We start from the raw sequence: 26211 nt of genomic DNA, 5'->3' as shown, positions 1-26211 counted from the left end.
AATTACATTTTTAAGTTAAATGTATAAATATGGCTTATTTTTTAGAGTAATACAACATAATAATTCTAGTCATTCTGTGCTTTATCAAGGATTTTATGGTAGGCATTACTAGCTATTCCCCCTAATTCCTTCCCTTTTTCTTTAACGTAATGTCTCCGATGTTTGTAATGTAAAAACCTAATTTTCTCCCGGGTTGGCAACGTGCACTGCCCCAGGCAATGGCTCATGAGCAGCCGAAGCCAATGTTGACAGTTCAGTTTATCTGCCAGATACTTGCTTTCATAGTCCTCTTGACAGCTGGAGTGACCATGCGACCCAGATCTGGCCAATGAGTCACAAAGACAGGTCTACAGGGGCAATTCTGACAAGGATTTGTACTGCTTTTTGGCTGGCAGCTGACAGTGCCCCATATCCACACGTTAAACATGGGCATAATGCTGAGGGGTGGGAGACCATGATGTGACAAGCAAGAGGACACAAGGATGACAGAATGGGTGAGCTGAATCCTTACTGAACAGCTGAAACAATGTTAGTACCACCCACATCCAGACAAATCCCTATTTTTAAGCCACTGTTAGTCTGGCTTGGTGTCACAGCTCTAGCGGTCTCACTCAGCACCACAATTTATAAAAATACATGAGTCCGTAAGAGTACTTTAAAAAAAATGAAGGAGAACAAACTCATGCCATATTTGCTACCATTGGTGGTGGCTATTATAGCAACTCATTACTTTGTAAATTGATAACGAAAGCATAAAATTTAAATATTTATCCATCATTATAAAAAGAAACTGCAGTTAAGGGTAACCAAATATCCTTAGTTGATGAGTGCAAGTTCTTCTTTACAAATGAATCACAGCTAATAGATACAGAGGAATAACAAAATAGAAAATCACTCTTTCACAATCTCCAATGAAAAATATAAAATCATGTAGACAAAAATCATCAAGAGATGTTAAAACCATTAGGACAAAGATTGACAGGGAACTAAATATTCTCAAGGTGCCAAAATATCTACAAATTTACCATGAAGTAATCCAATCAAGGGAGAAAATAGATCTCTTTCAACAAAAGGTGCTCAAACAACTGAATATCTCTACGGAAAGAAATGAACCTTATACTATATGTAAAACAAAGATAAAATCATAAACTCCTAAAAAAAACACAGGAAGAAAGCTTTCCAACTCTAGGGTAGATAGAAATTTCTTATATAATACGCAAACAAAAATATGGATAAACCGGTCTTCATCAAAATTTTAAAAATTGTGCTGTTCAAAAGATGATATCAATGGGGGACAAAGGAGGCATGAATCTTAATAGCTAAAACACGTAACCAATCCAACCTACAGATAGGTTAACAGAGACCACCATATCCACAGGATGGAATACTACTCAGCATTTAAAGGGCCACTCATGCATGCAAGAACAAAGATGAACCTAAAAATAACACTATGCTAGATGAAAGAAGGTACTGCATGAGATTTCATGCTGTATTGTTCGATTTGTATGAAATCTTAGAAAAAGTGAAATCTGTAGACACAGAAAGAAGATCAGGGATTGCCTGGATTTGGGGAGGGGGAAGAAGGCACTGACTGCAAACAGGTATGAGGGAACGGTTTGTGGTGGTAACAGTTTGCTAAAAAACTGAGTTATGAGATGGTTGCACAACTGTATACAATTTACTGAAACCCATCAAACTGTAGGCTTAAATGCATGAATGTTATAGTATGTTAACTTACACGTCAGTAACAATGCTAAAAGAAAAAAGGAAAGCCTTAGAATGGGAGAAAATATTTACAATACACATATACAGCAAAAGACTTGTATCCAGAATACATTAAGAATTCTCACACAACAGTGAGAAGAAGAAAGTAAACTTTAAATACCAAGCCAAGACCCTATGTATTAGGTATTTGAAAAGCAGGTCACATCAGCAATTAGGAAAAGGCAAAACAAAACTACAATGAGAATGCTACCCCCACCTATTGAGATGGCTAAAATTAAAAAGACTGCCAACATCGAATTTTGGTGAGGACCTGGAAGAATTCTAAGCTAATATGGGAAGGTAAAACGATGAACCACTTTGGAAACTCGCTAGTCTCTTTAAAAAGTAAACATTATTCTTTCCAAAACCCCAAAATTCTTTGCATTTGGTATTCACCCAAGAGAAATGAAAACCTACACTGACACAAAGACTTGTACTTGACCCACGGCAGCTTTATTAACCCTAACCTGAAAATGGAAATAACCCAAATGCTCATCAATAAGTGAACAAATAAATGTCCTTCAATAAACTGGACTACTAATCAGCAAAAAAAAAAAAAAAAAAAAAAAAAGGACCAAACCATCAATGCATATAACATGGATCAATCTCAAAATAATTATGGTGAACAACAGAACCAGACATGAGAAAGCACAGATATGACTTCAAACTAGAAGTTTAGAAGATGCAAACTAATCTTATAGTGACCCAAAGTGGTTGCCTGGGTCTTTTCTTCTGAATTACAAAATAAAAATTTCAGTGTTTACTACTATAATAAAAAGCCAGTATTAAATTGTTTAAATTAGATAAAGCCATACAAAGAAGAATTGCCCAAATAAAAAGTTCTGTGTTTTTGAGAAACATAAAACAATTACACAAATTTTAACCAAAGAACAGTGACAGATTCTGTATGAAGAACAATGAAAATTCAGTCAGATGCTAAATCACAGGGGAGAATGAAAATGAAATGCCATTCAGTGAACTGGAAAACTATGGAAAGCTATAATGCCAAAGACCCTAAGGCTGGAAGCAGACAGTTAATTAGACTGAATTAGAGTGAATCTACACTACAAGAGAGCAACAGAATTAAATTTCAAAACAAAGCAACCAATATTACCGTAGGTTGTTCATGACAAGAGAATATATGAAAGGATAAGAAAATACCATCACTGTATAATATAGAAACAAAAAGAACAATGCTACTTTACATTCAGCATAAAACAAGAACATAGAGCAGTACCATATAACGATTGAAATACTGCAAAAGAGAAAAGGGTGGTGGGTGGAAGGGAGATATTAATGCATCCACCATAAAGAAATTAAAACTAAAGCAGCAATCAGCATACTTTTTCTTTAAAGGGCTCAACAGTAAATATTTCAGGTTTTCCAGGCCATATAAGGTCTCAACTGTATGTTCTTCTTGTTTTTTTCCAACCATATAAAAATAGTTCTTAGCACCTGAGCCATACAAAAAACATACCACCATACTACCAACCCCTGATTTAGAGTGTTTAATTAAGAGCTCAAATTAATTTTCATTCAAATTTAAGGATAAAACAGTAAGCACAAGCTAAATAAGACTAAGCTTTGGGAAAACATTTAGTTGATCAGTTTAAATTATCTTTTTAAGTTCTAAAACACCACATCAGTCCAAATTAATAACATTGCTATTATTAACAGTATATCTTTAAAGAGAAACTGTAAGAGTAACTTTTGAAATTATTATTTATACATGTCATTAGCTTATTTAATTAAGTGTAAATATACCCATGCCAGGTTTCCACTAAATTTAAGGAAAGCTAACAGTGATAGGAGCAAACAAACAAATATTTGGAGGGGATATATGGCAAATTATTTATCGAGTCCACCGGTAAAGGAAATACCTGAAACCTTTAGCTCTGTGTAACCTGAAGAGCTTATATTATAATCATCCCTTCAAATCATTTCTTTCCTAATTGAGGTATCATTGACTTTTTTTTTTTTTAACATTTATTTATTTTCTGAGACAGAGGGAGACGGAGTGTAAGCAGGGGAGGGGCAGAGAGAGAGAGGGAGTCAGAGAATCAAAAGCCGCTCCAGGCTCTGAGCTGTCAGCACAGAACCTGACATGATGCTTGAACTTACAAACCACGAGATCATGACCTGAGCTGAAGCCGGATGCTTAACCAACTGAGCTACCGAGGCTCCCCAAGGTATCATTGACTTATTATATTAATTTCACGTGTACAACATAATGATTGATATTTGTGTACACTGCAGAATGATCACAACAGTAAGTCTTAATGCCATCACCACAGTTGGGAGAATTTTTTCTTGTGATAAGCGCTATTAAGATCTACTTACTCTCTCAGCAACTTTCAAACACACAATACAGTGATATTAACTGTAGTTACCATGCTGTACATTACATATGCAAGGCTCATTTATTTTATTTTATTTTTTTAAATATGAAATTTATTTTCAAATTGGTTTCCATACAACACCCAGTGCTCATCCCAAAAGGTGCCCTCCTCAACACCCATCACCCACCCTCTCCTCCCTCCCACCCTCCATCAACCCTCAGTTTGTTCTCAGTTTTAAGAGTCTCTTATGCTTGGCTCTCTCCCTCTCTAACCTTTTTTTTTTTAAGACTCATTTATTTTATAAATTGAAGTTTAAACCTTTGATTCCCTTCACTCATATCACCTACCTCCCTGAAGTTGTTTATTTTGTGTCAAGAAAAATGGTTTGGGAGTACAGTAAGGAAGTTCCTCAACAAGTTAAAAATAGAACTACTATATGATCTAGCAGTTCTACTTCTGGGTATTTATCCGAAGAAAATAAAAACACTAATTTGTCTTTTTTTAAGCTTTTGATTTTATTTTTTGGTTGCTGTGATTGGTTTCTTTTTCTTATATTCAGTTTTTTAATATAGAATCCAGTGATTCACTACTTACATACAACACCCAGTGCTCATCACAACAAGTGCACTCCTTAATTCCCATCACCATCTAGCCCAGCTGCCACCCACCTCCCTCTGTCACTAAGAGTCTCTTGTGGTTTTTTTTTCCTCTCTCCTTTTTCCCCTCTTCTTCCCATATGTTCATCTGTTTTGCTTCAATTCCACATGTGTGAAACAAAATGGTACTTGTCTTTCTCCAATTGACTTATTTCACTTAGCATAATACACTCTAGTTCCATCCACATCATTGCAAATGACAAGATTGCATTCTTTTTGATGGCTGAATAATATTCCATCGTGTGTGCGTGCGTGCACACACACACACACGTACACATCTTCTTTATCCATTCATCAGTCAATGGACATTTGGGTTCTCTCCACAATGTGGCTACTGTTGATAGTGCTGCTATAAACATTGGGGTGCATGTACCCCTTTTATTCTGTATTTTTATATCCTTTGGGTAAATACCTAAGAGTGCAATTGCTGGATCACAGCATAGTTCTATTTTTAGTTTCTTGAGGAACCTCCATACTGTTCTCCATAGTAGCTGCACCAGTTTGCATTCCCACCAAAAGTACAAGAGGGTTCCCCTTTCTTGGCATCCTTACCAACACCTGTTGTTTCTTGTGTTGTTGTTAATTTTAGCCATTCTGACCGGTGTCAGGTGGTATCTCAGTGTGGTTTTGATTTGTATTTTCCTGATGATGACTGATGTTGAGCATCTTTCCATGTTTATGTTAGCCAACTGGATGTCTTCTTTGGAAAACGGTCTATTCATGTTTTCTTCCCATTTTTTAACTGGGCTATTTGTTTTTTGGCTGTTGAGTTTGATAAGTTACTTATAGATTTTGATACTAACCCTTTATCTGTCATTTGCAAATGTCTTTGCCCATTCTGTCGGTTGCCTTTTAGTTTTGCTGATTGTTTCCTTTGCTGTGCAGAAGCTTTTTACCTTGATGAAGTCCCAAGAGTTCATTTTTTATTTTGTTTCCCTGGCTTCTGGAGACATGTCAGGTAAGAAGTTGCTGCTGCCAAGGTCAAAGAGGTTGTTGCCTGTTTTCTCCTCTAGGATTTTGATGGCTTCCTATTTACATTTAAGTCTTTCATCCATTTTGAGTTTATTTTTGTGTATGGTGTAACAAGTAGCCCAGGTTCATTCTTCTGCATGTCACCATCCAATTTTCCCAGCACCATTTGTTGAAGAGACTGCCCTTTTTCTATGGGATGTCCTTTTCTGCTTTGTCAAAGATGAGCAGACCATACAGTTGTGGGTCTATTTCTGGGTTTTCTGTTATGTCCACCCATCTATGTGTCTGTTTTTGTGCCAGAACGATATTGTCGTGATGACTACAGCTTTGTAATATAGCTTGAAATGCAGAATAGTCAGGACTTCAGTTTTTTCTTTTGCAGGATTGCTTTGGCTTTGGGGGTCTTTTGTGTTTCCATACAAATTTTAGGATTGTTTGTGATAGCTCTGTGAAAAAGGTGGTGGTATTTTGATAGGGATTACACTAAATGTGTAGATTACTTTGGACAGTATAGACATTTTTTTTTTCAACGTTTATTTATTTTTGGGACAGAGAGAGACAGAGCATGAACAGGGGAGGGGCAGAAAGAGAGGGAGACACAGAATCGGATACAGGCTCCAGGCTCCGAGCCATCAGCCCAGAGCCTGACGCGGGGCTCGAACTCACGGACCGCGAGATCGTGACCTGGCTGAAGTTGGACGCTTAACTGACTGCGCCACCCAGGCGCCCCTAGACATTTTAATAATGTTTGTTCATCCAATCCATAAGCATGGAATACTTTTCCATTTCTTTGTGTCCTCTTCAATTTCTTTCATAAGTGTTCTATAGTTCATAGTTTTCTATAGTTTCAGTTTATAGATCTTCAATTAGCTTTATTCCTAGGTATCTTACTGTTTTTAATGCAATTGCAAATGGGACTGATTCCTTCATTTCTTTTTCTGCTGCTGTATTAGTGTATAGAAATGCAACAGATTTCTGCATGTTGATTTTATATGCTGTGACTTTGCTGAACTCATGTATTAGTTCTATCAATTTTTTTGGTGGAGTCTTTCAAGTTTTCTACCTAAAGTATCATGTCATCTGCAAATAGTGAAAGTTTGACTTCTTCCTTGACAATATGGATGCCTTTTATTTCTCTTTGTTGCCTAATGTCTGAGTCTAAAGACTTCTAGTACTATGCTAAATAGTAACGGTGAGAGAGGACGTCCTTGTCTTGTTCCTGACCATAGGGAAAGGCTCTCAGATTTTCCTCATTGAAGATATTAGCTGTGGCTCTTTTGTATATGGTCTTTATGATGTTGAGGTATGTTCAATCCATGCCTACTTTATTTTTTTTTTAATTTTTTTAACATTTATTTATTTTTGAGACAGAGAGAGAGCATGAATGCGGGAGGGTCAGAGAGAGAGGGAGACACAGAATCTGAAACAGGCTCCAGGCTCCGAGCTGTCAGCACAGAGCCCAACGCGGGGCTTGAACTCACGGACGTGAGATCATGACCTGGGCCGAAGTCGGATGCTCAACTGACTGAGCCACCCAGGCGCCCCAATGCCTACTTTATTGAGAGTTTTTATCAAGAATGGATGCTGTATTTTGTCGAATGTTTTTTTCTGCATCTATGGAAAGTATCATATGGTTCTTATCTTTTATTAATGTAGTGTATTCATCTTGATTGATTTGTGAATATTGAACCAGTTCTGCAGCCCAGGAATAAATCCCACTTGATTATGGTGAATAATTCTTTTAATGTACTGTTGAATTTGATTTGCTAATATCTTGAGAATTTCTGCATCCATGTCATCAGGGATACTGGCTTGTAATTTTGTTTACTAGGCTCTCTGGTTTTGGAATCAAGGTAATGCTGGCTTCATAGAATGAGTTTGGAAGTCTTCCTTCTACTCCTATTTTTTGGAACAGCTTGAGAAGAATAGGTATTAACTCTTCTTTAAATGTCTGAGGAAATTCCCTTGGGAAGCCATCTAGCCCAGGACTCTTGTTTGTTGGGAGATTTTTAATTACTGATTCAATTTCGTTGCTGGTTATTGGTCTGTTCGAATATTCTATTTCTTCCCATTTGAGTTTTGGTAGTACGGAAGTATCTAGGAATTTGTCCATTTCTTCCAGATTGCCCAGTTTGTTGGCATATAATTCTTCACAGTATTCTCTTATAATTGTCTGTTTTTATGGTACTGGTTATAATGTCTCCTTTATCATTCATGATTTTTGTCTATTTAGGTCCTTCCTCTTTTCTTTTTGGTAAGTCTGGCTAGGGATTCCTCCATTTTGCTAAGTCTTTCAAAGAATCAGCTCTTAGTTTTTGTTGATCTGTTCTACTGGGTTTTGTTTGTTTCTATATCATTTTTGCTCTTATCTTTATTGTTTCCCTTCTTCTGCTGGCTTTAGGGTGTATTTGCTATTTCTTTCCTAGTTCCTTTAGGTGTAAGGTTAGGCTGTGTATTGGGAGCCTTTCTTAGTTCTTTATATCAGCCTAAATTGCAATATACTTCCCTCTTAGGACTAACCTTGCTGCATCCCAAAAAGTTTGGACTGTCATGTTTTCATTTTCATTTGCTTCCGTATATTTTTTTTATTTCTTCTTTAATTTCCTGGCTAACCCATTAATTCTTTAGTACAATATTCTTTTACCTCCATGTATTTGAGGGCTTTCCAATTTTTTTTTCTTGCAGTTGACTTCAATCATTGTGATGTGAAAATATGTATGGCATGATCTTGATCTTTTTGTACCACCTGAGGGATGATTTGTGACCTAGTAATATGATCTATCCTGGAGAATGTTCCATGCACACCTGAGAAGAATGTGTATTCTGCTTTAGGATGAAATGTTCTGAAAATAACTGTTAAGTCCATTTGGTCTAGTGTGTCATTCAAAGGTGTTGTTTCCTTGTTGATTTTCAGCTTAAGGGATCTGTCCATTGTTTTAAGTGAGGTGTTAAATCCCCTACTATTATTGTATTATTATGAGTTTCCTTACATTTGTTATTAATTGATATATATATTTGGGTACTTCCAAGTTGGAGCATAAACATTTACAATTTTTAGATCTTCTTGATGGAGAGAACCCTCAATTATGATATAATACCCTTCTTCATCTCTTATTACAGATTCTGTTTTCAAATCTAGTTTGTCTGATATAAGTATGGCTGGCTACTCCAGCTTTCCTTTGATGTCCCTGAGCATGATAAATGGTTCTCCATCCCCTCAATTTTAATCTGTAGGTGTCTTTAGGTCAAAAATGAGTCTCTTTTAGGCAGCATATAGGTAGATCTTGTTTTTTTCATCCATTCTGATACCCCATGTCTTTTGATTGGAGCATTTAGTCCATTCACATTCAGAGTGATTACTGAAAGATACGAATTTAGTGCCACTGTTACCTGTAGAGTTGGTGTTTCTGGTTATGGTCTCTTGTCCTTTCTAGTCTTTGTTGCTTGTGGTTTTTTTTTTCCCTCCTCTCAAAGAATACCCCTTAAAATTTCTTGTAGGGCTGGTTTAGTGGCCAGAAACTTCTTTAGTTTTTGTTTGCCTGGGAAGCTCTTTCTCTCTCCTTCTATTTCGAATGACAGCCTTGCTGGATACAGTAATCTTGGCTGCATATTTTTCCCATTCAGCACAATGAATATATCTCGGTACTCCTTTCTGGTCTGCCAAGTTTCTGTGGACAAATCGGGTGCAAACTTGATGTGTCTTCCCTTGTAGAAAACAACTTTTTCCCTTGCTTTCAGGACTTTTTCCTTGCCTGTGTATTTTGTGAGTTTGACTATGATATGTCTTGGTGATGGCTAGCTTTTGTTGAATTTAATGGGAGTTCTCTGTGCTTTCCAGATTTTGATGTCTATGTCTTCCCCATATTAAGGAAGTTTTCAGCTATAATTTGCTCACATAAACCTTCTGCCCCTTTTTCTCTATCTTCATCTTCTGGGACTCCTATGATACAAATGTTATTATGTTTTAATAAATCTCTGACTTTCCTAAGTCTGCCTTCCTGATCCCTGAATTTTGCTTCCCTCCTTTTCAGCTTCATTATTCTCCATAATTGTATCTTCTATATTGCTAACTTCTTCCTCTGCCTCATCCATCCTTGTGTTTATGGCCTCCATTTGGGTTTGAATTTCAATTAGAGCATTTTTAATTTCAGCCTGACTAGATTTTTGTCCTTTTATCTCTACAGAAAGGGATTCTCTGGTGTCTTCTAAGCTTTTTTCAAGCCCAGATAGTATTCTTATAATCACTGTTTTCAATTCTAGCTCAGACATCTCACTTATATCTGCACTGGTTAAATCCTTGGTCATCATTTGTTCCTTTTCTTTCCTTTGAGGTGAATTCCTCCATCTTGTCATTTTAAGTGAAAAAGAAAAAGCAGTAACAATAATAATAGAATGAAATAAAAATTAAAATTAAAAAAAAAAAAAAAACTGAGGCACCTGGGTGGCTCAGTGGGGTAAGCATCTGACTTCAGCTCATGTCATGATTTCATGGTTCATCAGTTCAAGCCCTGCATCAGGCTCTCTGCTGTCAGCACCAAAGACTGCTTTGGATTCTCTGTCCTCATCTCTCTCTGATCCTCCCCTACTGTGCTCTCTCTCAAAATAAATAAACTTAAAAAAAATATGTTTTTATTCAATTAAAGGAAGGTGGATCCTAGGTGTGTTTTGGTCTGCTTGTCAAGAGAAGCTTGATAGAAAAAAGCGAAAAGAGAAAAAGAAGAGAGAAAAAAAATTTTTTTAAATAAAATAATTTGCTTTTTCTGTATCCAAGAACAAAAGAAAGAACAACAACAAAAACAGAAGCCAACACCAAAAATGAACAAATGAACAACAACAAAAAAACAACCCAAATGACGTTAGATCCAGTTTCCCCTAGAGCTGAAAGTTTGCAGCAGTCTGTGGCCAGTGGACTAAACTCCTGGAAGTGATTCTGGCTGGTCTTCTGGGGGAGGGGCCTGCTGCTCTGATTCTAAGGCAGACTCGCCCTAGTGGAGATGTGCCTGGAGGGCATGGGGGGGGGCCTGGTGTAACAGCTCCATTCTCCACTTGGTGGTGCTGTTTAGCCTAGTGGGGGTGGATCAGTGTTGGTGGGCTAATGGTGAAAATGGCTTCACCCTGCTCTCATCTCCAGGGCAGGAAGTTCACACCCTCACAGACATGCAATAAGTCACCCCTCCAGTGTCTCCTGTTTCTGACAGCTCCCTGCCTTCTCTGTCTGTGTCCAAGCTGTCTGTCTACCAGGCGGCACCTCTCTCTGGGGTTTTATCTCAGGTCCGGCTATGTTTCAAAACCCCATACTTCAGACCCCTGCAGTTCAGACCCACAGTGATCTTCTGGGCATCTATATAGACCCACAGTCTCGCAGCACTGTGGCCAGGGCCTGCTTGTCCCAGGAAACACTCATGCTGCCAGCAAAGAAGCAGCGGTTCAGAGTTTATGGTGAATTGCAACACACAACCAACACCAGGGTTTGCTGCACTTAGCAGATGTCTTTGTTCCCATACTGGTGAATGTGGTAGCTTGATGGTGCTCATCAGGTCTTTTGCCCACAGAGAGCTGTACCACCTCTACCAAATGCACTCCAAGCAGGGGAAATGCTTCTCCTGTGCAACCCAAGGGATCCTCAGGCCTCAAGGTCCACTCCCAGGTCTCTGCCCTGCTTACTTGCAGGAGGACCACCCCGTGCTGACCTCAAACTTCAGACTCCGTTCTCCACTGTAAAAATACTTTGAAGAGAAATACGCACCCTTACGTTCACTGTAGCATTATTTGCAACAGCCAAGATATGACAGCAATCTAAGTGTCCACTGAGAGGAACACATTAAAAAGATGTGGTATATATACACGATGGAATGGCCATAAAAAAGAATGAAATCTGAGGTGCCTGACTGGCTTAGTCAGAACAGCACTTTGGGGTCAGGAGTTCCACCTCCACATTGGGCATAGAGCTTACTTTAACAAAATAAATAAAATAAAAAGCTAAAAAAAAAATTCTTGCCATTTTTTACAACATGGATGGATCTTATGTGAAATGTCAGAAACAGAAAAACAAATACCACATGGTTTCACTTATATGTGGAACCTAAAAAAACAAAACAAAACAGAAACAGTTTTACAGATGCAGGAAACAAACTGTTGGTTACCAGATGAGAGAGGGACTGAGGGGCAGGTAAAGTAGGTGAAGGAGATCAAGAAGTATAAACTCCCAGTTATAAAATAATGAAGTCATGGGGATGTAATGTACAGCATAGGAAATATAGTCAGTAACACTGTAATAACTTTGTATGGTCACAGTTACTACACTTACGGTGACCATTTCATAACATTTAAAAATACTGAATCACTATCATGTACAGATGAAATTAATAGGATATGGTATGTCAATTCAATTTTAAAAATAAATAAAAAGAAAAATGCTTCAACAAGAGTTGAAAAATTATTGACACTCTATACTTAGCAAATGGAAAAATAACAAAAACTACATTGGGACGAAACATGCAAAAGGTGAGATCTGTCCTACAATTCATGGGACCAGCCAGGAAAACTTCCAGCAGCCAAGGAAAGAAAAGTAGACCTCTGAAAGCAGATATCAGCTTTACAAATTAACTGACACTGAGTCTACTATTGGTGTTTGCCAGGCTCATAAAGAAGAAAAATATCACAAAAGAAGTGTTGCATACTAAACTACCATAATTAGCTACAAAGAGAGTCACGTTTTCATTGTTCAACTTTGCCAGTGTTTTTGAAGCTTAGGAAATGTTTAACTTCTATAGATCTTGAACACAATGCACTTGAATTGGTACCCTCTCTATGCTAGAAGCACGGAGAATTTTACAAAATTCTTTTTACAAAAGCACAAAGTTCACAATATAAGCACTTACTGTGTGCTATGTAGACATTTATCTACTCAACTTTAATTCTACACTGTCATCTTAGAAAATCTGTCAAGATCATGCTGTTGTGATCTACTTTTAGCTGTCAACTGGTAAGCACCAGAATCCTGGGCTTGATCAAGGATCAAGGAGGTTTTCTGCCCCCAGGGAAAAGGCAGGTTCACAGACATTTTCTTCCTAGCACTGACAACAATTACATAGGGAGATTATAGCCGAGTACTGAGCTGTGAAAGAACAGATCACAGAGACCCTCTCCCTGATGACTTTTAAAGACAAGTACAACATCTTCCCCCATCCTAGACCCTCAGTAAGTCCTGCACTTGTTTACTGAGAAAGCTTCTAATTCACAAGTTAAAGCCGTCTTTCTAATTAAAATGTCATCATTTCACTGTGGAGGCCTGGTATCTATGGTGATGCAGGAACTCGTCCAGATCAAAATCTCTGTCACCTATTTTTGAAAGCTAGTTACAGCTTGAGGTAATGAATCTGTTGCAATCCTGAAAATATCATAAGGTTCTCTTTCTTTGTCTGGCTTCTGTCAGTGAAAGATTCTAAGGATCAGTAGCAAAGAGAGAGAAATAGGAGTCAACGAAGAGCTGTAGATGGAGGCCATGTGTAGCCCCACGCTTGTGACAAAGACGGCCACGTGAAGTAAAGAATATATTTTTGTATTGTGCTGATATGGTATGCTTCACCAGAGGATGCAGTCCAAGTCATCAATCCTTCCAAACCTTTAGTGAAGAAAATGGTAGTGATACCACTATGCATCTTTTCCATATAGAAATAATACGGCTTTCGTGAGAGCAGTCTACTTCCGGATTTTTCATGTAGGAAGACACAACAGTTTCTCAGTATTATCTAAGTAGCCATTTAGTTTAAGCTTCAAAAACAGAAACTTTTTGGGGCGCCTGGGTGGCTCAGTCAGTTAAGCGTCTGACTTCAGCTCAGGTCACGATCTCACGGTCCGTGAGTTCGAGCCCCGCGTCAGGCTCTGGGCTGATGGCTCAGAGCCTGGAGCCTGCTTCTGATTCTGTGTCTCCCTCTCTCTCTGCCCCTCCCCCGTTCATGCTCTGTCTCTCTCTGTCTCAAAAATAAATAAAGGTTAAAAAAAGAAAATTAAAAAAAAAAACCAGAAACTTTTAACTACTGTAGTAGAGACTTTATGATACTACAAAGCTATTTAAAATCTACAAATGAAAACAGCACATTTAACCAATTAACTAGAAAAAACAGTAATGATCAAAGCAAAATTATCTATCTTTATGAACATTTCGGTTTTGGAAAAGAAAATGCACTAACTTTCTTTTAATAAAGTTAAGTTTTACAATTAACTGAGACTGAAAATGGTAGCCATCAACTACATACTCAAAAAAATGTCACCGTTTTTGAGAAACCCAATGTCAGAAGTTGATTATTAAATGCGATCGATGACATGTAATTTTTCAAGTTCCTTATTTATTGAAAATCTCTGTTTATGTTATAAGCTTATAAACCAGTAAGTGAGCAATATTTTATGAATGCAATAGTACTTCAAATTAAAATGCTGCCATTCTTTTAGTCTTTATTTACAATAAATATTAATGGTATGTTTAACTATTTCAATGATGTCTGACAAATGGGAGAATAAGATTTGAGAATAAAATAGATATAAGCTGCAGCATCTTTTTTAATGGGAAGTGGAAGGAGTATTCCAGGCATAAAAGGAACATGAAAGCCCTAAAGAAGGCAGGCAGGCAGGCAAGCACGTGAAGGACTAAAAGCAAGTGTGTGACCCTCAAGAGCAGAGAACACAGGGGACACTGGCAGCAAGCATTCGTGTTGAAATGCTGATGACAAGGAAAAGAGCACAGGGAGAGGATAAAAACAGAAAGGAGAGCTGGAAATACGAGGAGATAAGGTTCCTAAGAAACAGTACCCACACCACAGGTGGTGCAAAAGGTGCCTGTACAAAGTAGAAATTAAGGGCATCTGCTTAAGGTAAACTGTAGAATGGGGTGAGGTGGGGAAGACTGATGGCCTGAAACACTAACGTCAGATAATAGGAAAATAAAGTTGGCCAGAGAAACATAAAAATTCTGAAGAATACAGAAGAACTGGTTTAATTAGTCATCACATGGAGACTTCCCAAAGAAATTTTTAGGCTATAAAAATTCCTTTTTCAATGTAAACTGCTTCACAAATTGTCAAATAATTTAAAATACGATTATTTAACAAAATTAGAATAAACTGCTCGCTCTTAATAAAGCAAGGTAGAAAGCAGGCATTCCAGACTATGTCTCTATCACTTGCTAGCTGTGTAATCTTCAGCTAATTTCCTAACCTTTCCAGGGCTTTGTTTTCCTTAACTATCAAAAGTGGATAATTGTATCTTCCTCACATATTTGTTACCGTGACTGAAATAACAAATGTAAAGTGACTAACACAAATCCCGGCAAAGAATATGCATTCAATAAAGGTTAGTTTCTTTCTGAATTCCTGAACTGCCTGCTGACACAGCTGGATAATACCTCTGTCTTGCTGGTTTCTAAAAGGAAAGGAGGGGGGTCTCCAAACAGACTCCTTCCACTGAGACACCCTGCTTCCCAAGAAACATTATCTCAGTAGCATCATTATTGATGAGGGTTTAATCTTCTGAGCTCTGCCAAGCCAGAAAGCTAACACTGTAAAAATAACCCAGAGGACTCAGGTCCGAGAGAGACACACACACACATGACTGAATTCAAAAATAAATGAGGTTATAAACACCAGTGTCAATTTACACATGAGAAATATTGTATAAATTGCAAAATGAACCAGAATGTTACTACTGGCAGATCAGTACATTTTCTCCCTTTATGAAAATTGTGTACGAAGCCCAATTATATTCAGGTTAGTTACTTTATACTTATGGAATCTAAACAAGACAAACAAGTTGGATGATACCAGCAAACAACAAACTCTGCTAACATAATCCATACAGCCTAACAGGGAGATGATATTCCCATCCATTGAGCAGAATCTGCCCCCCTCCAAACCACACTGAGACATACAAAATTATAGCCCCCGGTCCCTGTTCTCAGATCCACGCAGATCATTCCACATCTACTTGTGTAGACACACAGTATTTTTATGTATTTTTTTCTTCCTTATCTTTCTAACAATCTTATTGATTAGACATAGGCCATTAGCTAAACAACAAGTTATCTATCTACTTTAATCATCTTTTGACTAACTGTATACAATCCAAATACATAACACTGTTAACATTTAAGGATATTAATTTCCTAAAATCTTATCACTTCTACTTTAATTTTAATATGATTTAAAAACTGATGGAAAGTCAAATTCAACAACTGCACAATGTACACAAAATAACATATCTAAAATCGAGTTTAATTAGGAACAATTATCCTAGAAAAGACTTTCCTGCCTTTAAAATATATGAGCCTATGGTAAAAAATAAACCTTTAAAAGTAGCCATTCCTTTGTTTAATTTTGTTTGTTTGTTTTTTAAGTAGCCATTCCTTTGTAACATGTTAAAATCACCCACCCCTACTGCAAAATATTTTTGTTCAACAAACTTTAGTAATGCTTCTTTTCAACCATTTTTGCTTTCATTCCCACAACTCTGAAATATAATAAAATATTAAGGGTTGCATAAATTAAAGATATAAGCATATACACACACATACATATATAGCAATAGAACTTCACAGGAAAAATTTTAAACAGTAGTTATATATAAAACTTGAAATCTCTGAGGTAGTGACAATATGGACATTAGATGAATACAAAAGGCTTGTGATACTGCACTTTCTGAAAAGTTAATTGTTACCTTTCTCACAACTAAATGAGCCAGGCGACATCAATTTTCTATACAAATAGTCACCTTAAATCAAAGTTGACTTGGAATTCCCTGAATATTTCTTTGAAAAGTTATCTTCTCTAATTTGATGTACACAAGTACCTTATTTTTTTTTTAATTTTTTTTTTCAACGTTTATTTATTTTTGGGACAGAGAGAGACAGAGCATGAACGGGGGAGGGGCAGAGAGAGAGGGAGACACAGAATCGGAAACAGGCTCCAGGCTCTGAGCCATCAGCCCAGAGCCTGACGTGGGGCTCGAACTCACAGACCGCGAGATCGTGACCTGGCTGAAGTCGGACGCTTAACCGACTGCGCCACCAGGCGCCCCCAGTACCTTATTTTTTAACAGTAGAACTGTGTTATCTTCATAGATCTGAAGTTAGAACAACTGACAGGAGGTAAAACCAAGCTCTAGTATTAGAAGCTGCAATCATGGTGGCTTCTGGGAAAGGAGGGCAGTGACCAGGAGCACAGGGAATTTCCTATTTCTTGCCCTGGGTCTGTATTGCATAGATGTGTTCACACTGTGCTACTTCACTCCTTATGTGTATGTGGCATTTCATTCTGTATGTACAGATCATTTGTTCACTTTTCATTATGCAGATAATAAAAAATTTATTTAAAACGGTAACAGACATTCAGTTATGCTTTTTGAATTATAAATGAAGAATCAGAAGTCAAATAAGTACCTTTCTGACTTAGAGACTACTTAAAGAATCTTTATAAGATTATTTTTGTACAATATAAATGCACAAAACGAATTCCTGGTTTAAAAGATGTGAATAAAAAATAGACACTAATAATTGTATTTGGATCCAATACAAATGGAGAAAACGTGTGGGTGCAATGCAATACAAATGTAGAACGAATGAGATTTACATCTAATTTGCTGATTCAACTACATCAACACCTTTGGGTTTCAGAACATTAAGCATCAGGAAAATGACACCTTCGGAGAAATCTCAAATCAAAGTACTTTTTTTTTTTTTTCTTAACTATAGTACATTGATTATTAATGGTGCAAGGTTCTGGGGTTAGAGTGGTCTATGTTCCAAACAATACCATGTGTTAGCTGTGTGATCTTGAACAAATTATTTAAGCTCTCAGTTTCCTCATTTGTAAAATGGAAATAATAATACCTACCTTACTGGGTTGCTGAAAGGCTTAATTAAGTAACAGTTCCTCAGACAAAATAAGCATATTCAACAGGTATTAACTCTCTATCTACATATATACATTACAGAAACTATATCTCATATATATTACATACCAGAAATCTTAGTCTATTTTTAGAATGAAATAAATAGGTATTAATAAATACATTTTCCCTGTACTTACTTTAGACCCTATTCTCCAATGCAAACTGTACACACAGTTCCTCAGGGATGAGGACACAGATTAGTTTTTTAACCTCAAAATCAAATCTTCATCAACTCTATGACATATTTTTCACATTAAAAAAGTGGTATTACTTTTATTACCTGGGTCTCCACACCCTGTTCCAGTAGGCGCTTAGCTTGATTTTCCACTTCAAGTCGAGCTCTTGCAATAAAAAGTAGATCATTTTCTATTACTTCTATTCCAGAAAGATCGATTCCTTGAGAAAGGTAATCTATTAAAAACACACACACACATCTAAGTATTTCAATATTGAATATCAAGGTATTGAAATATCATGTCTCACTTCTTCAAAATATTATAGATTTGCTGAACACTATTCACTTTCAAAATCTCTATTTAAAAAAAATACAGTTACCCAAACATTTTCTATTTTTTAAATAAAAAAACTTTACTCTGAAGCAAAATGTTCTAAGAATGAGTTGGTAAAGCAAGAGTAGAAATTATGATTATAGTAAATTCTAAATAATGTCAACACATTACATAAAAATTAGTGTCAAATTTAATTATAAAGAAACATCCTGATAATCTTAGAAATTTCTCAAGCTGTAAGACAGCTTTAAAAGTTTTTCTATAGTAACAAAATATTTGAAACAAATATCCACCATTTGAAAAATTAATAAATCAAAAAATAATTTAGCAAACCAGCACTTACAATGCTGCAGGTTTATATGATTACGCAGACCTAATAGCAACTTACATTGAAGTATTTTCCTATCACTGAATAAAAAAATTTACACAATTAACTCTTTATAGAATCAGACATATTGTATTTATAAAATTATATTCTACTTATAGAATTACATATACAGAGCAAGAAGCATGAAAAGATCTCTACCAAGATGTTAATAATAGTTGTCTCTGCATACTTAGAATTTGAGAAAATTATTTATATATTTTTTAAATTTTTTTAATGTTTATTTATTTTTGAGAGACAGCGTGAGCACGAGTGGGGGAGGGGCAGAGAGAGAGGGGGGCCAAAGAATCTGAAGCAGGCTCCAGGCTCCAAGCTGTCAGCACAGTGCCCGACTTGGGATTCAAACTCGTAAACCATGAGATCATGACCTGTGCCGAAGTCAGACACTTAACCGACTGAGCCACCCAGGTGCCCTTTATTTTTTGACTCAATCTTGGACATATCTAAGGTAACTAAAGTGCTAAAATTTAAGGTCAAGATTTCATTAAGGAGCTTAGACACAGTTCTAAAACTCTATTTTCAATTTTTTTAAGTTTATTTTTGAGAGTGTGCACATGTGCGTGCATGGGGGAGGGGAAGAGAGAGGGGGAGAGAATCTCAAGCAGGCTGTGCACTATCAGCGTGGAGGCAGATGTGCCGCTCAGTCTCAAGAACAGTGAGATCATGACCTGAGCTGACATCAAGAGTCGGACACTTAACTGACTGAGCCACCCAGGCACCCCATAAAACTCTATTTTCTATTTTAACAAAATAAATTATTTCTAAAAAATTGAATTGCTTTAGATAGAGTATTACTTTGTTTTCTAGTTACTCAACAGAATATCAAATGTGTTTTTCACTAAATACTTTTAATTGGAACTGAATTTTAAAGTCTTATTAAAATATATTCCTAGCACCTACAAACTATCATTTTTCACTTAGAGTCATATACTACCTAGAACAAATTACATTAAAGCATCCAGTACAATGCTAACTAAGCACTTAGTAGCACTCAAATATCTACTGATTGAACACGGTATATATAGTTAGTTCTACACAAGATGACACAAGGTAATGAAATAAAAGGACAGCTGAATAGTGGTTATTGCTAATCAGACCTCAACCATGAGCATTTTTTTAATGTGTATATCTAAAGAAACTTTGGCTTACCACAGTGTATAGGGTCTTAAAAACCTTTAAACATTTATGGGCTTAGGAATCTGCCTCCTAATTTACTCACTAGGTGATCACAGTCACACGACATAGCTTCATTGAGCCTCAATTTTTTCATCTGTAAAATGCCAACAATATACAAGTCATGCCCTACATAACTTTTAAGACTATCATCAGAATCAAAATAAGCTAATAAATGCCAAAGTACTTTATATATCAATCTAAGGTCTAAATGTAGGGTGGATTATAATTATAAAATGTTTCTACTCCGAATTTTTATTTTTAAAAATTTTCAGAGAATTTTGAGGAAACTCTATTTGACCCCAGTCATGATAATGATCAACGAGGAAATGCTATGTTTACCCTAAAAATTCTTACTAGACAATACACAATCAAACTACAGACATAGAGGGGCTCCTAAGCGGCTCAGTCTGTTTAATGTCTAACTCAAGGTCATGAGTTTGGCTCAGGTCATGATCTTACAGTTGATAGGATCAAGCCTCACGTCTGTGTTTTAAGCACAGAGCCTACTTGGGATTCTCTCTCTCCCTCTCTCTGCCCCTCCCCACTCATGCTTGCTGTCTCATATTCTCTCTCTCTCTCTCAAAAATAAATAAACATTAAAAACATTAAAAACTCAATTAAAAATCTACAGACATACAAACAATAGAAAATAAGTATTATTTTCTTTTCAAGCTGGTTATCAGTGTGCTTCTTTTTTTCTGTTATCTAGGGAAGAAAAATATCATAATTAAGTTTAAAAAAAAAAGGAAAGGACACTATGAGTAAGAGATATAGCGGGATTGGTTTTGTTGTTTTTTTTTTTTTTCAACGTTTATTTATTTTTGGGACAGAGAGAGACAGAGCATGAACGGGGGAGGGGCAGAGAGAGAGGGAGACACAGAATCGGAAACAGGCTCCAGGCTCTGAGCCATCAGTCCAGAGCCCGACGCGGGGCTCGAACTCACGGACCGCGAGATCGTGACCTGGCTGAAGTCGGACGCTTAACCGACTGCGCCACCCAGGCGCCCCTAGCTGGATTGGTTTTGAATCTAAGTCTTGCAATCTTTGGTACCAGTTACTTTATTTGAAAAATGAAAAGCTAGACTACATAAACCCTAAGGTTCCTTCCAGTTACATGTCTCTAGAGACAAAACCAAACAGTGCTTTATTCTTGTGAATGCTGATCTGTCACTCTGGAGACAATTCAAATCATTCATTCAAACCATTTATTTGGGTATCAAACATTTATTAGTCACAAACACCACAGAAATGAATCAGACCTAAATTCTGACCCAAAGTATCAAACTCTATGACAGGAAGAAAAAGCACAAAGTTATAACCACTGAAAGATAAAGATAAAATGTATTATGCCAGGTGTTGTGGGAACAAAAAGAAAAAGTAAATACACTGTATATCTTTGCAAAGTCTACCACCTAGTAGGGGATAAAGAATATAAATTATTAATTCCAACACCTTTTTAAGGTAAACAACACATTATCTAACCACCTCCCTCTCCCACTGCCCCATCCCCTGCTTATCCACACTACATTTAGAGCTGTTCTAAAAAGTAACCAAAATACATGCTACATTTGTAATACAAAGGATTCTATTGGCTGGGAGGGAGCAAAAGCCCTATTATTTTCCTGACCGATTACTCCACAAAAGAGGTAAGTGTACAAATGGCGGGGGTTGGGGTGATGGGGGGGGGGTGGAGACAACAGGTTAAAAAATGTAGCAACACCCCCCACCCACCTACCCAGGAGAATAGAGAGATTACACTAAATTCTCCCCTCCTGATTAACTGTTGCACACAATCACTATCAGTGTTTCAAATCTTTTTACATCTGCTCTTTGTAAAGCACATCTAGGGACTGGAGCCAAGGACAAAAAGATGAAGATGATTCCAATAAAAATAACTATAATTTTTGAACACATAATATGTAGGGGGCATTAAATTGGACACAAAATGTCTTTTTATTATTTTAATGTATGCATATATTTTTTGTGACATTCTAAACAACCTTGCTAGAATTATTAAATTATTAAGAAATTCAGCTGGCTACTAGGCAGCAAAGAACAATTCAAATCTAGGTGTGACTTGAATCTTTTCACTAGATCAATCCAGGACAATCCCAGAAGCCTCAGAATGAAAACCTTACATTCAAAGGATACATAGTATTCCTCCTACAGTCTTCGAATTTGCTCATTGAAAGGATAAAGATGTAAAAATCACATCAGAATTAACTGTTCATGGAATTAAATTAAGCCAGATTAAAACAATGACAGCATTGGAAAAAAAACCCTCATATTCTGGTTTAATAAAAAGAGGAAAAATTTAAAAATATATAAAATGTGCTAAAATGCCAAATTTTGAAATATGCCAGCATTAAACACAGTTTAACAAGTGAACCTTAATAAATGTGGACTACACAGCCAGAATTCTCTTTCTAGCCACTTAATACTGATACCTATTGGAATTCATGTATGAAAATACGTATGAGGAAACTAAAGTGATCATTTGGATTTAACATATTTATCATCCCTTCACATGTGAGGAAACAATGAGACTAATTTTGACAGAAAAGAAATGATAATGCTCATCCTTTGTTTAATTAAACTGAGATAAATTTAGCCTAATATTAGAGAAAAGGGAATTCAACCAAAACACCTGACACATAGCAAGAGGATGGGTAATATAAACATAAACAATTTTTTGTCAAATGTACACAACTCTTTGATATTTAAAAAATAAATTCTAGTTTCCCCTACTATCATTGTCCTGGTCTAAAATACTAAAACTTTAGAACAACCTTCATATGCTTTGACCCCAGGCAGTCACTTGATTTCAGCGATTGATTCGTATATTATTTCCTGGGACTGCCCATTTCTTTTTATTTCTTTGGTTTTAAGATTAACCCAATATCTCAGTGGCATAAAAATTATTTGTTACTAAGTTATATGCTTGTCATTTTAACAGGCTTTCAGTGTTCTAATCGGTACTACACATGGCTGGCAGAATAAATGTTCTCATGTTCCTCTCCCACTCACGGAATCTATGGCTTCCTGTTAGCTAACAATTTCTCTTTCTATTTTGCAACACAAATCCTCCTTATTGATTCCAAAACCCTTACTGCCTCTTCCTCTACCATCATCCTCCTTTGTTTAAAAGAAACAAAAAGAAGGGTAATTATAGTTTGGTACATGATTCGGTTCTGCATTTACTATTCATAACAATGTTAGCACTAAATTATTGATTTGGAAAAAAAGAGATGAGGGAAGAGTTCATGTGTAAAGCTGGGATGGTGCTCAAAATCAGGAGAAATGAAAGAGGCTAAATCTTCATGCTTCTTTGTAGGAAGCCAAAGAAGCTTTTAACAAATTAACCAGTAGAAATATGGGCAGATTAGTTAGAGATATGGATGTAAATACCAAAGGAATCAGCAAAAATGTTAGAATGGCTGCCTCTGGGGAAAAGTAAATGGGGCAGAGGATTGCTGCATTTTAATAACATATCTTGTACAACTATTTGAGTATGTTATGCACGTATAATTTTCATAACAAATAAAACTAAATTAAAGAGTAAATGGGAAATAAAGAAAAATAATTTAAAGAATTAAAATAAGGTGGCTAGCCTAAGAGAATAACAGAATTCTTATCCTTTAAATCAATGATTCTGCTTATGGGATAATCTAATAAGATTCCATACAAATACTGTATGACCAAAATACATAGTTTGTAGGCACATAACCCAGAGAAATTCTTATGTATGTACAAATGGAAGACCTGTACAACGTTCCTAACAGCATTGTTAAAAAGAAAACAAAGATGACAACAACCAAAATGACCATCAACGGGAGAAGAGATAAGTATAACATAGCATTCACTCAAAATACTACTGTAGAGGAGTAAAAATAAATAATGATGGGTATACACATCAATATTGATGTGTACATCAGTACATATTATTAAGGAAGAAGAAGTTTTAGAAAAATACACACAGCAAGAGGTGATTTATATGAAGACATGCAAGATTATGCAATATATGATTTAGGAACACATACAAACATTAACAACATTTAGAAAAGTTAGGAGAGGCAGGGAATACAACATGCTTATAATATTCTAATTCTTAAACTTGGTGGGAAGTATTGGTAGCCTACACAGATTAAAAATGTGGTTTTGCCTTTTATATTTTCCCATCAAATATTAAATAAGTATGAAGCACTGGCACAGATTACGGTATTTAAACAAGGACATTACAACAGTTATAACTGTATTTCATCTGTTCAAAAGGAGAAAAGAATGAGCATGTTAGTAAAGACATGGATCAGGTAATAAAAAAACTGAAGTTCTAGAGATAAAAAGGACAAAGTCTGGATGGGATTAACAGAAGATGCGACACTGGGAGAAAAACAAAAGATACTGTATGTGAAGAGTTTAATGCTTGGATTAGTAACTGGTAACTGGATAAAGTCTTGTATTTTCCTTTTAAAAATATGCTCATGAAAGATTTTTTGGAAACTGGAAAAACATTTCAAAAGGTGGGTAATTATATAACCTCACAACATAGAGGCCACAAGAGCCAAGTGGATCATTGGAATATACATGATCATGTATGAGAAATTTAAGAATCTTCAAATTCTCAAGTAGCACCAAAATAGCATACATCCTCCCCCTGGATGTTTATCTGAGAAACAGCAAAAAAAGCAAAAACTGACATACAGGAACTGGGCAGCTGGCTATAGTCACTTACCAATGAAAGTGACTCCCTCCTACACACCAACTTTGCAAAGAGCACAATTCAGATATGTGCCTCCGAGAAATTTCAAGCAACCTTCAGATGTTCCTAAAATACTTAAAATCCTGGTTGGGCTTAAAATTGAAAATTAAAGTCTACTATATTCCTTTAAAATCTTATCCTCCTTTTTAATATGCCCATGAGTTGTTTCGTTCTTATTTTTATTTGTAATTAACACTTGTTTACCATGTGTTCTTTATTAACTTAATGTTATAAGCACTCACCCCATCCTATTATAGTCCTTATAAATAGCAATTTTTGATACCTGACCAATATTTCACCAAATAAATGAACCAAAAATTGTTTAACCATTTACCTAGGATGGAGTAATTATTTATCACAAATACATATAAAATCTGTAATATCTAGAATTATTCCCTTGGGAAATAAAGAAAGAATTGACTCAAAGTTATACTTTTAAGATTATTGATACAAATTATCAAACTAGTTTACAAAATGACTCTACCACTTTGTACATTTTTTTTTTCAGTAACCTACAAGAGTCACTTAACCATAGATAGCACTGGATATTATCTCTGTTTTCAACATTTTATATGCTGCTAGAAGAAGTATGTTCTTATGGATGGTTTGATAGGATTTTTAAATGATGAAGCTAAATAACTATTTTTTTACTAGCTGTATTTCTTTTGAGAATCTCTAAATAATTTTACTCCCTTATCTTTTTCTTACATTGCCCTGTATTAATTATATATTAGTATTCACTGTTTATCCATCATATTTGCTATGAGTATCTTCCCAGTTTAATTATTTCATTTTTAGTTATTTATATATTACTTCTTAAGGCTATTTTCAGAATACAATCATACAATTATATGATCTAAAAAGTTCTACTTTTGATTCTTCTACATAGCCCTGATTATTTATAAACTTCAGACTAAAGTGTGTCTTTTACAAAAAGCAAAGCAGTGATATATAAAGGATTATCTGGCAAACTGGTAAGTAATAATCTGAAGAGGAAAGCTGTCATTTTAAAATCCGTTGTATAAAAACTGTATCTTTAAATCAAATTAAGTCATATTTTATTTTTAAATCAAGGTAAGGGTTTATCACAAAGGTTCACTTTAATTCATTATGGAACATCAATCTTCTTTGCTACCATATTTTATGTTACATAAAGAACACCATTACTAGAGAATACTGAGCTAAACAAACAAATTTAAATTAAAACCATGCAAACAACAGCCATAAAACACCACCAAACAACATGGATGCAGCAGGGTTACAGAACTGATAGAATTAATTTACCCAATCAACAATTAGATCTGGACTTCTAATTACTGAAGGTACTCAAGTCAATAATGATAATAATAATATTATCACAGGATCTTTATTTGCTATTTGCAACCAATCTGAGATAGTCCAGACACACAGACTCTCTCACCCCATCTCTGTTCATTTTGTTTGGCTGACTGGGTTTTGTTTTTTTTTTCTTCCTTTTTTCTTTTTTGGTGGTTGTTTTTTTCTAAGTAAGTTCTATGTAGAACATGGGGCTTGAACTAACAACCCTGAGATCAAGAGTTACATGCTCTAGGGGGCGCCTCGGTTGGCTCAGTAGGTTAAGTGTCAGGCTTTGGCTCAGGCCATGATCTCACAGTTTGTGGGTTCCAGCCCTGTGTCAGGCTCTGTGCTGACAGCTCAGAGCCTGGAGCCTGCTTGGGATTCTGTGTCTCAC

At 36.1% G+C, this 26211-nt stretch overlaps 1 protein-coding gene across 2 annotated transcripts in view; it reads right to left on the bottom strand.

Annotated features, from left to right (window-relative positions):
* Positions 1-26211, bottom strand: part of COG5 (component of oligomeric golgi complex 5) — a 310246-nt gene that overhangs the window by 155066 nt on the left and 128969 nt on the right. For both annotated transcript variants that reach the window (XM_006929113.4, XM_045052258.1), the window contains exon 7: positions 17952-18082. In XM_006929113.4, coding sequence (XP_006929175.3) covers positions 17952-18082 — 131 coding nt within the window. The remainder of the gene's footprint in view (positions 1-17951; positions 18083-26211) is intronic.

Source organism: Felis catus, chromosome A2 (assembly GCF_018350175.1).
Source record: "Felis catus isolate Fca126 chromosome A2, F.catus_Fca126_mat1.0, whole genome shotgun sequence".
Classification (NCBI taxonomy): Eukaryota; Metazoa; Chordata; class Mammalia; order Carnivora; family Felidae; genus Felis; species Felis catus.
The sequence above is the reverse complement of the archived record's forward strand: the minus strand, read 5'-3'. Positions and strand labels throughout refer to the sequence as shown.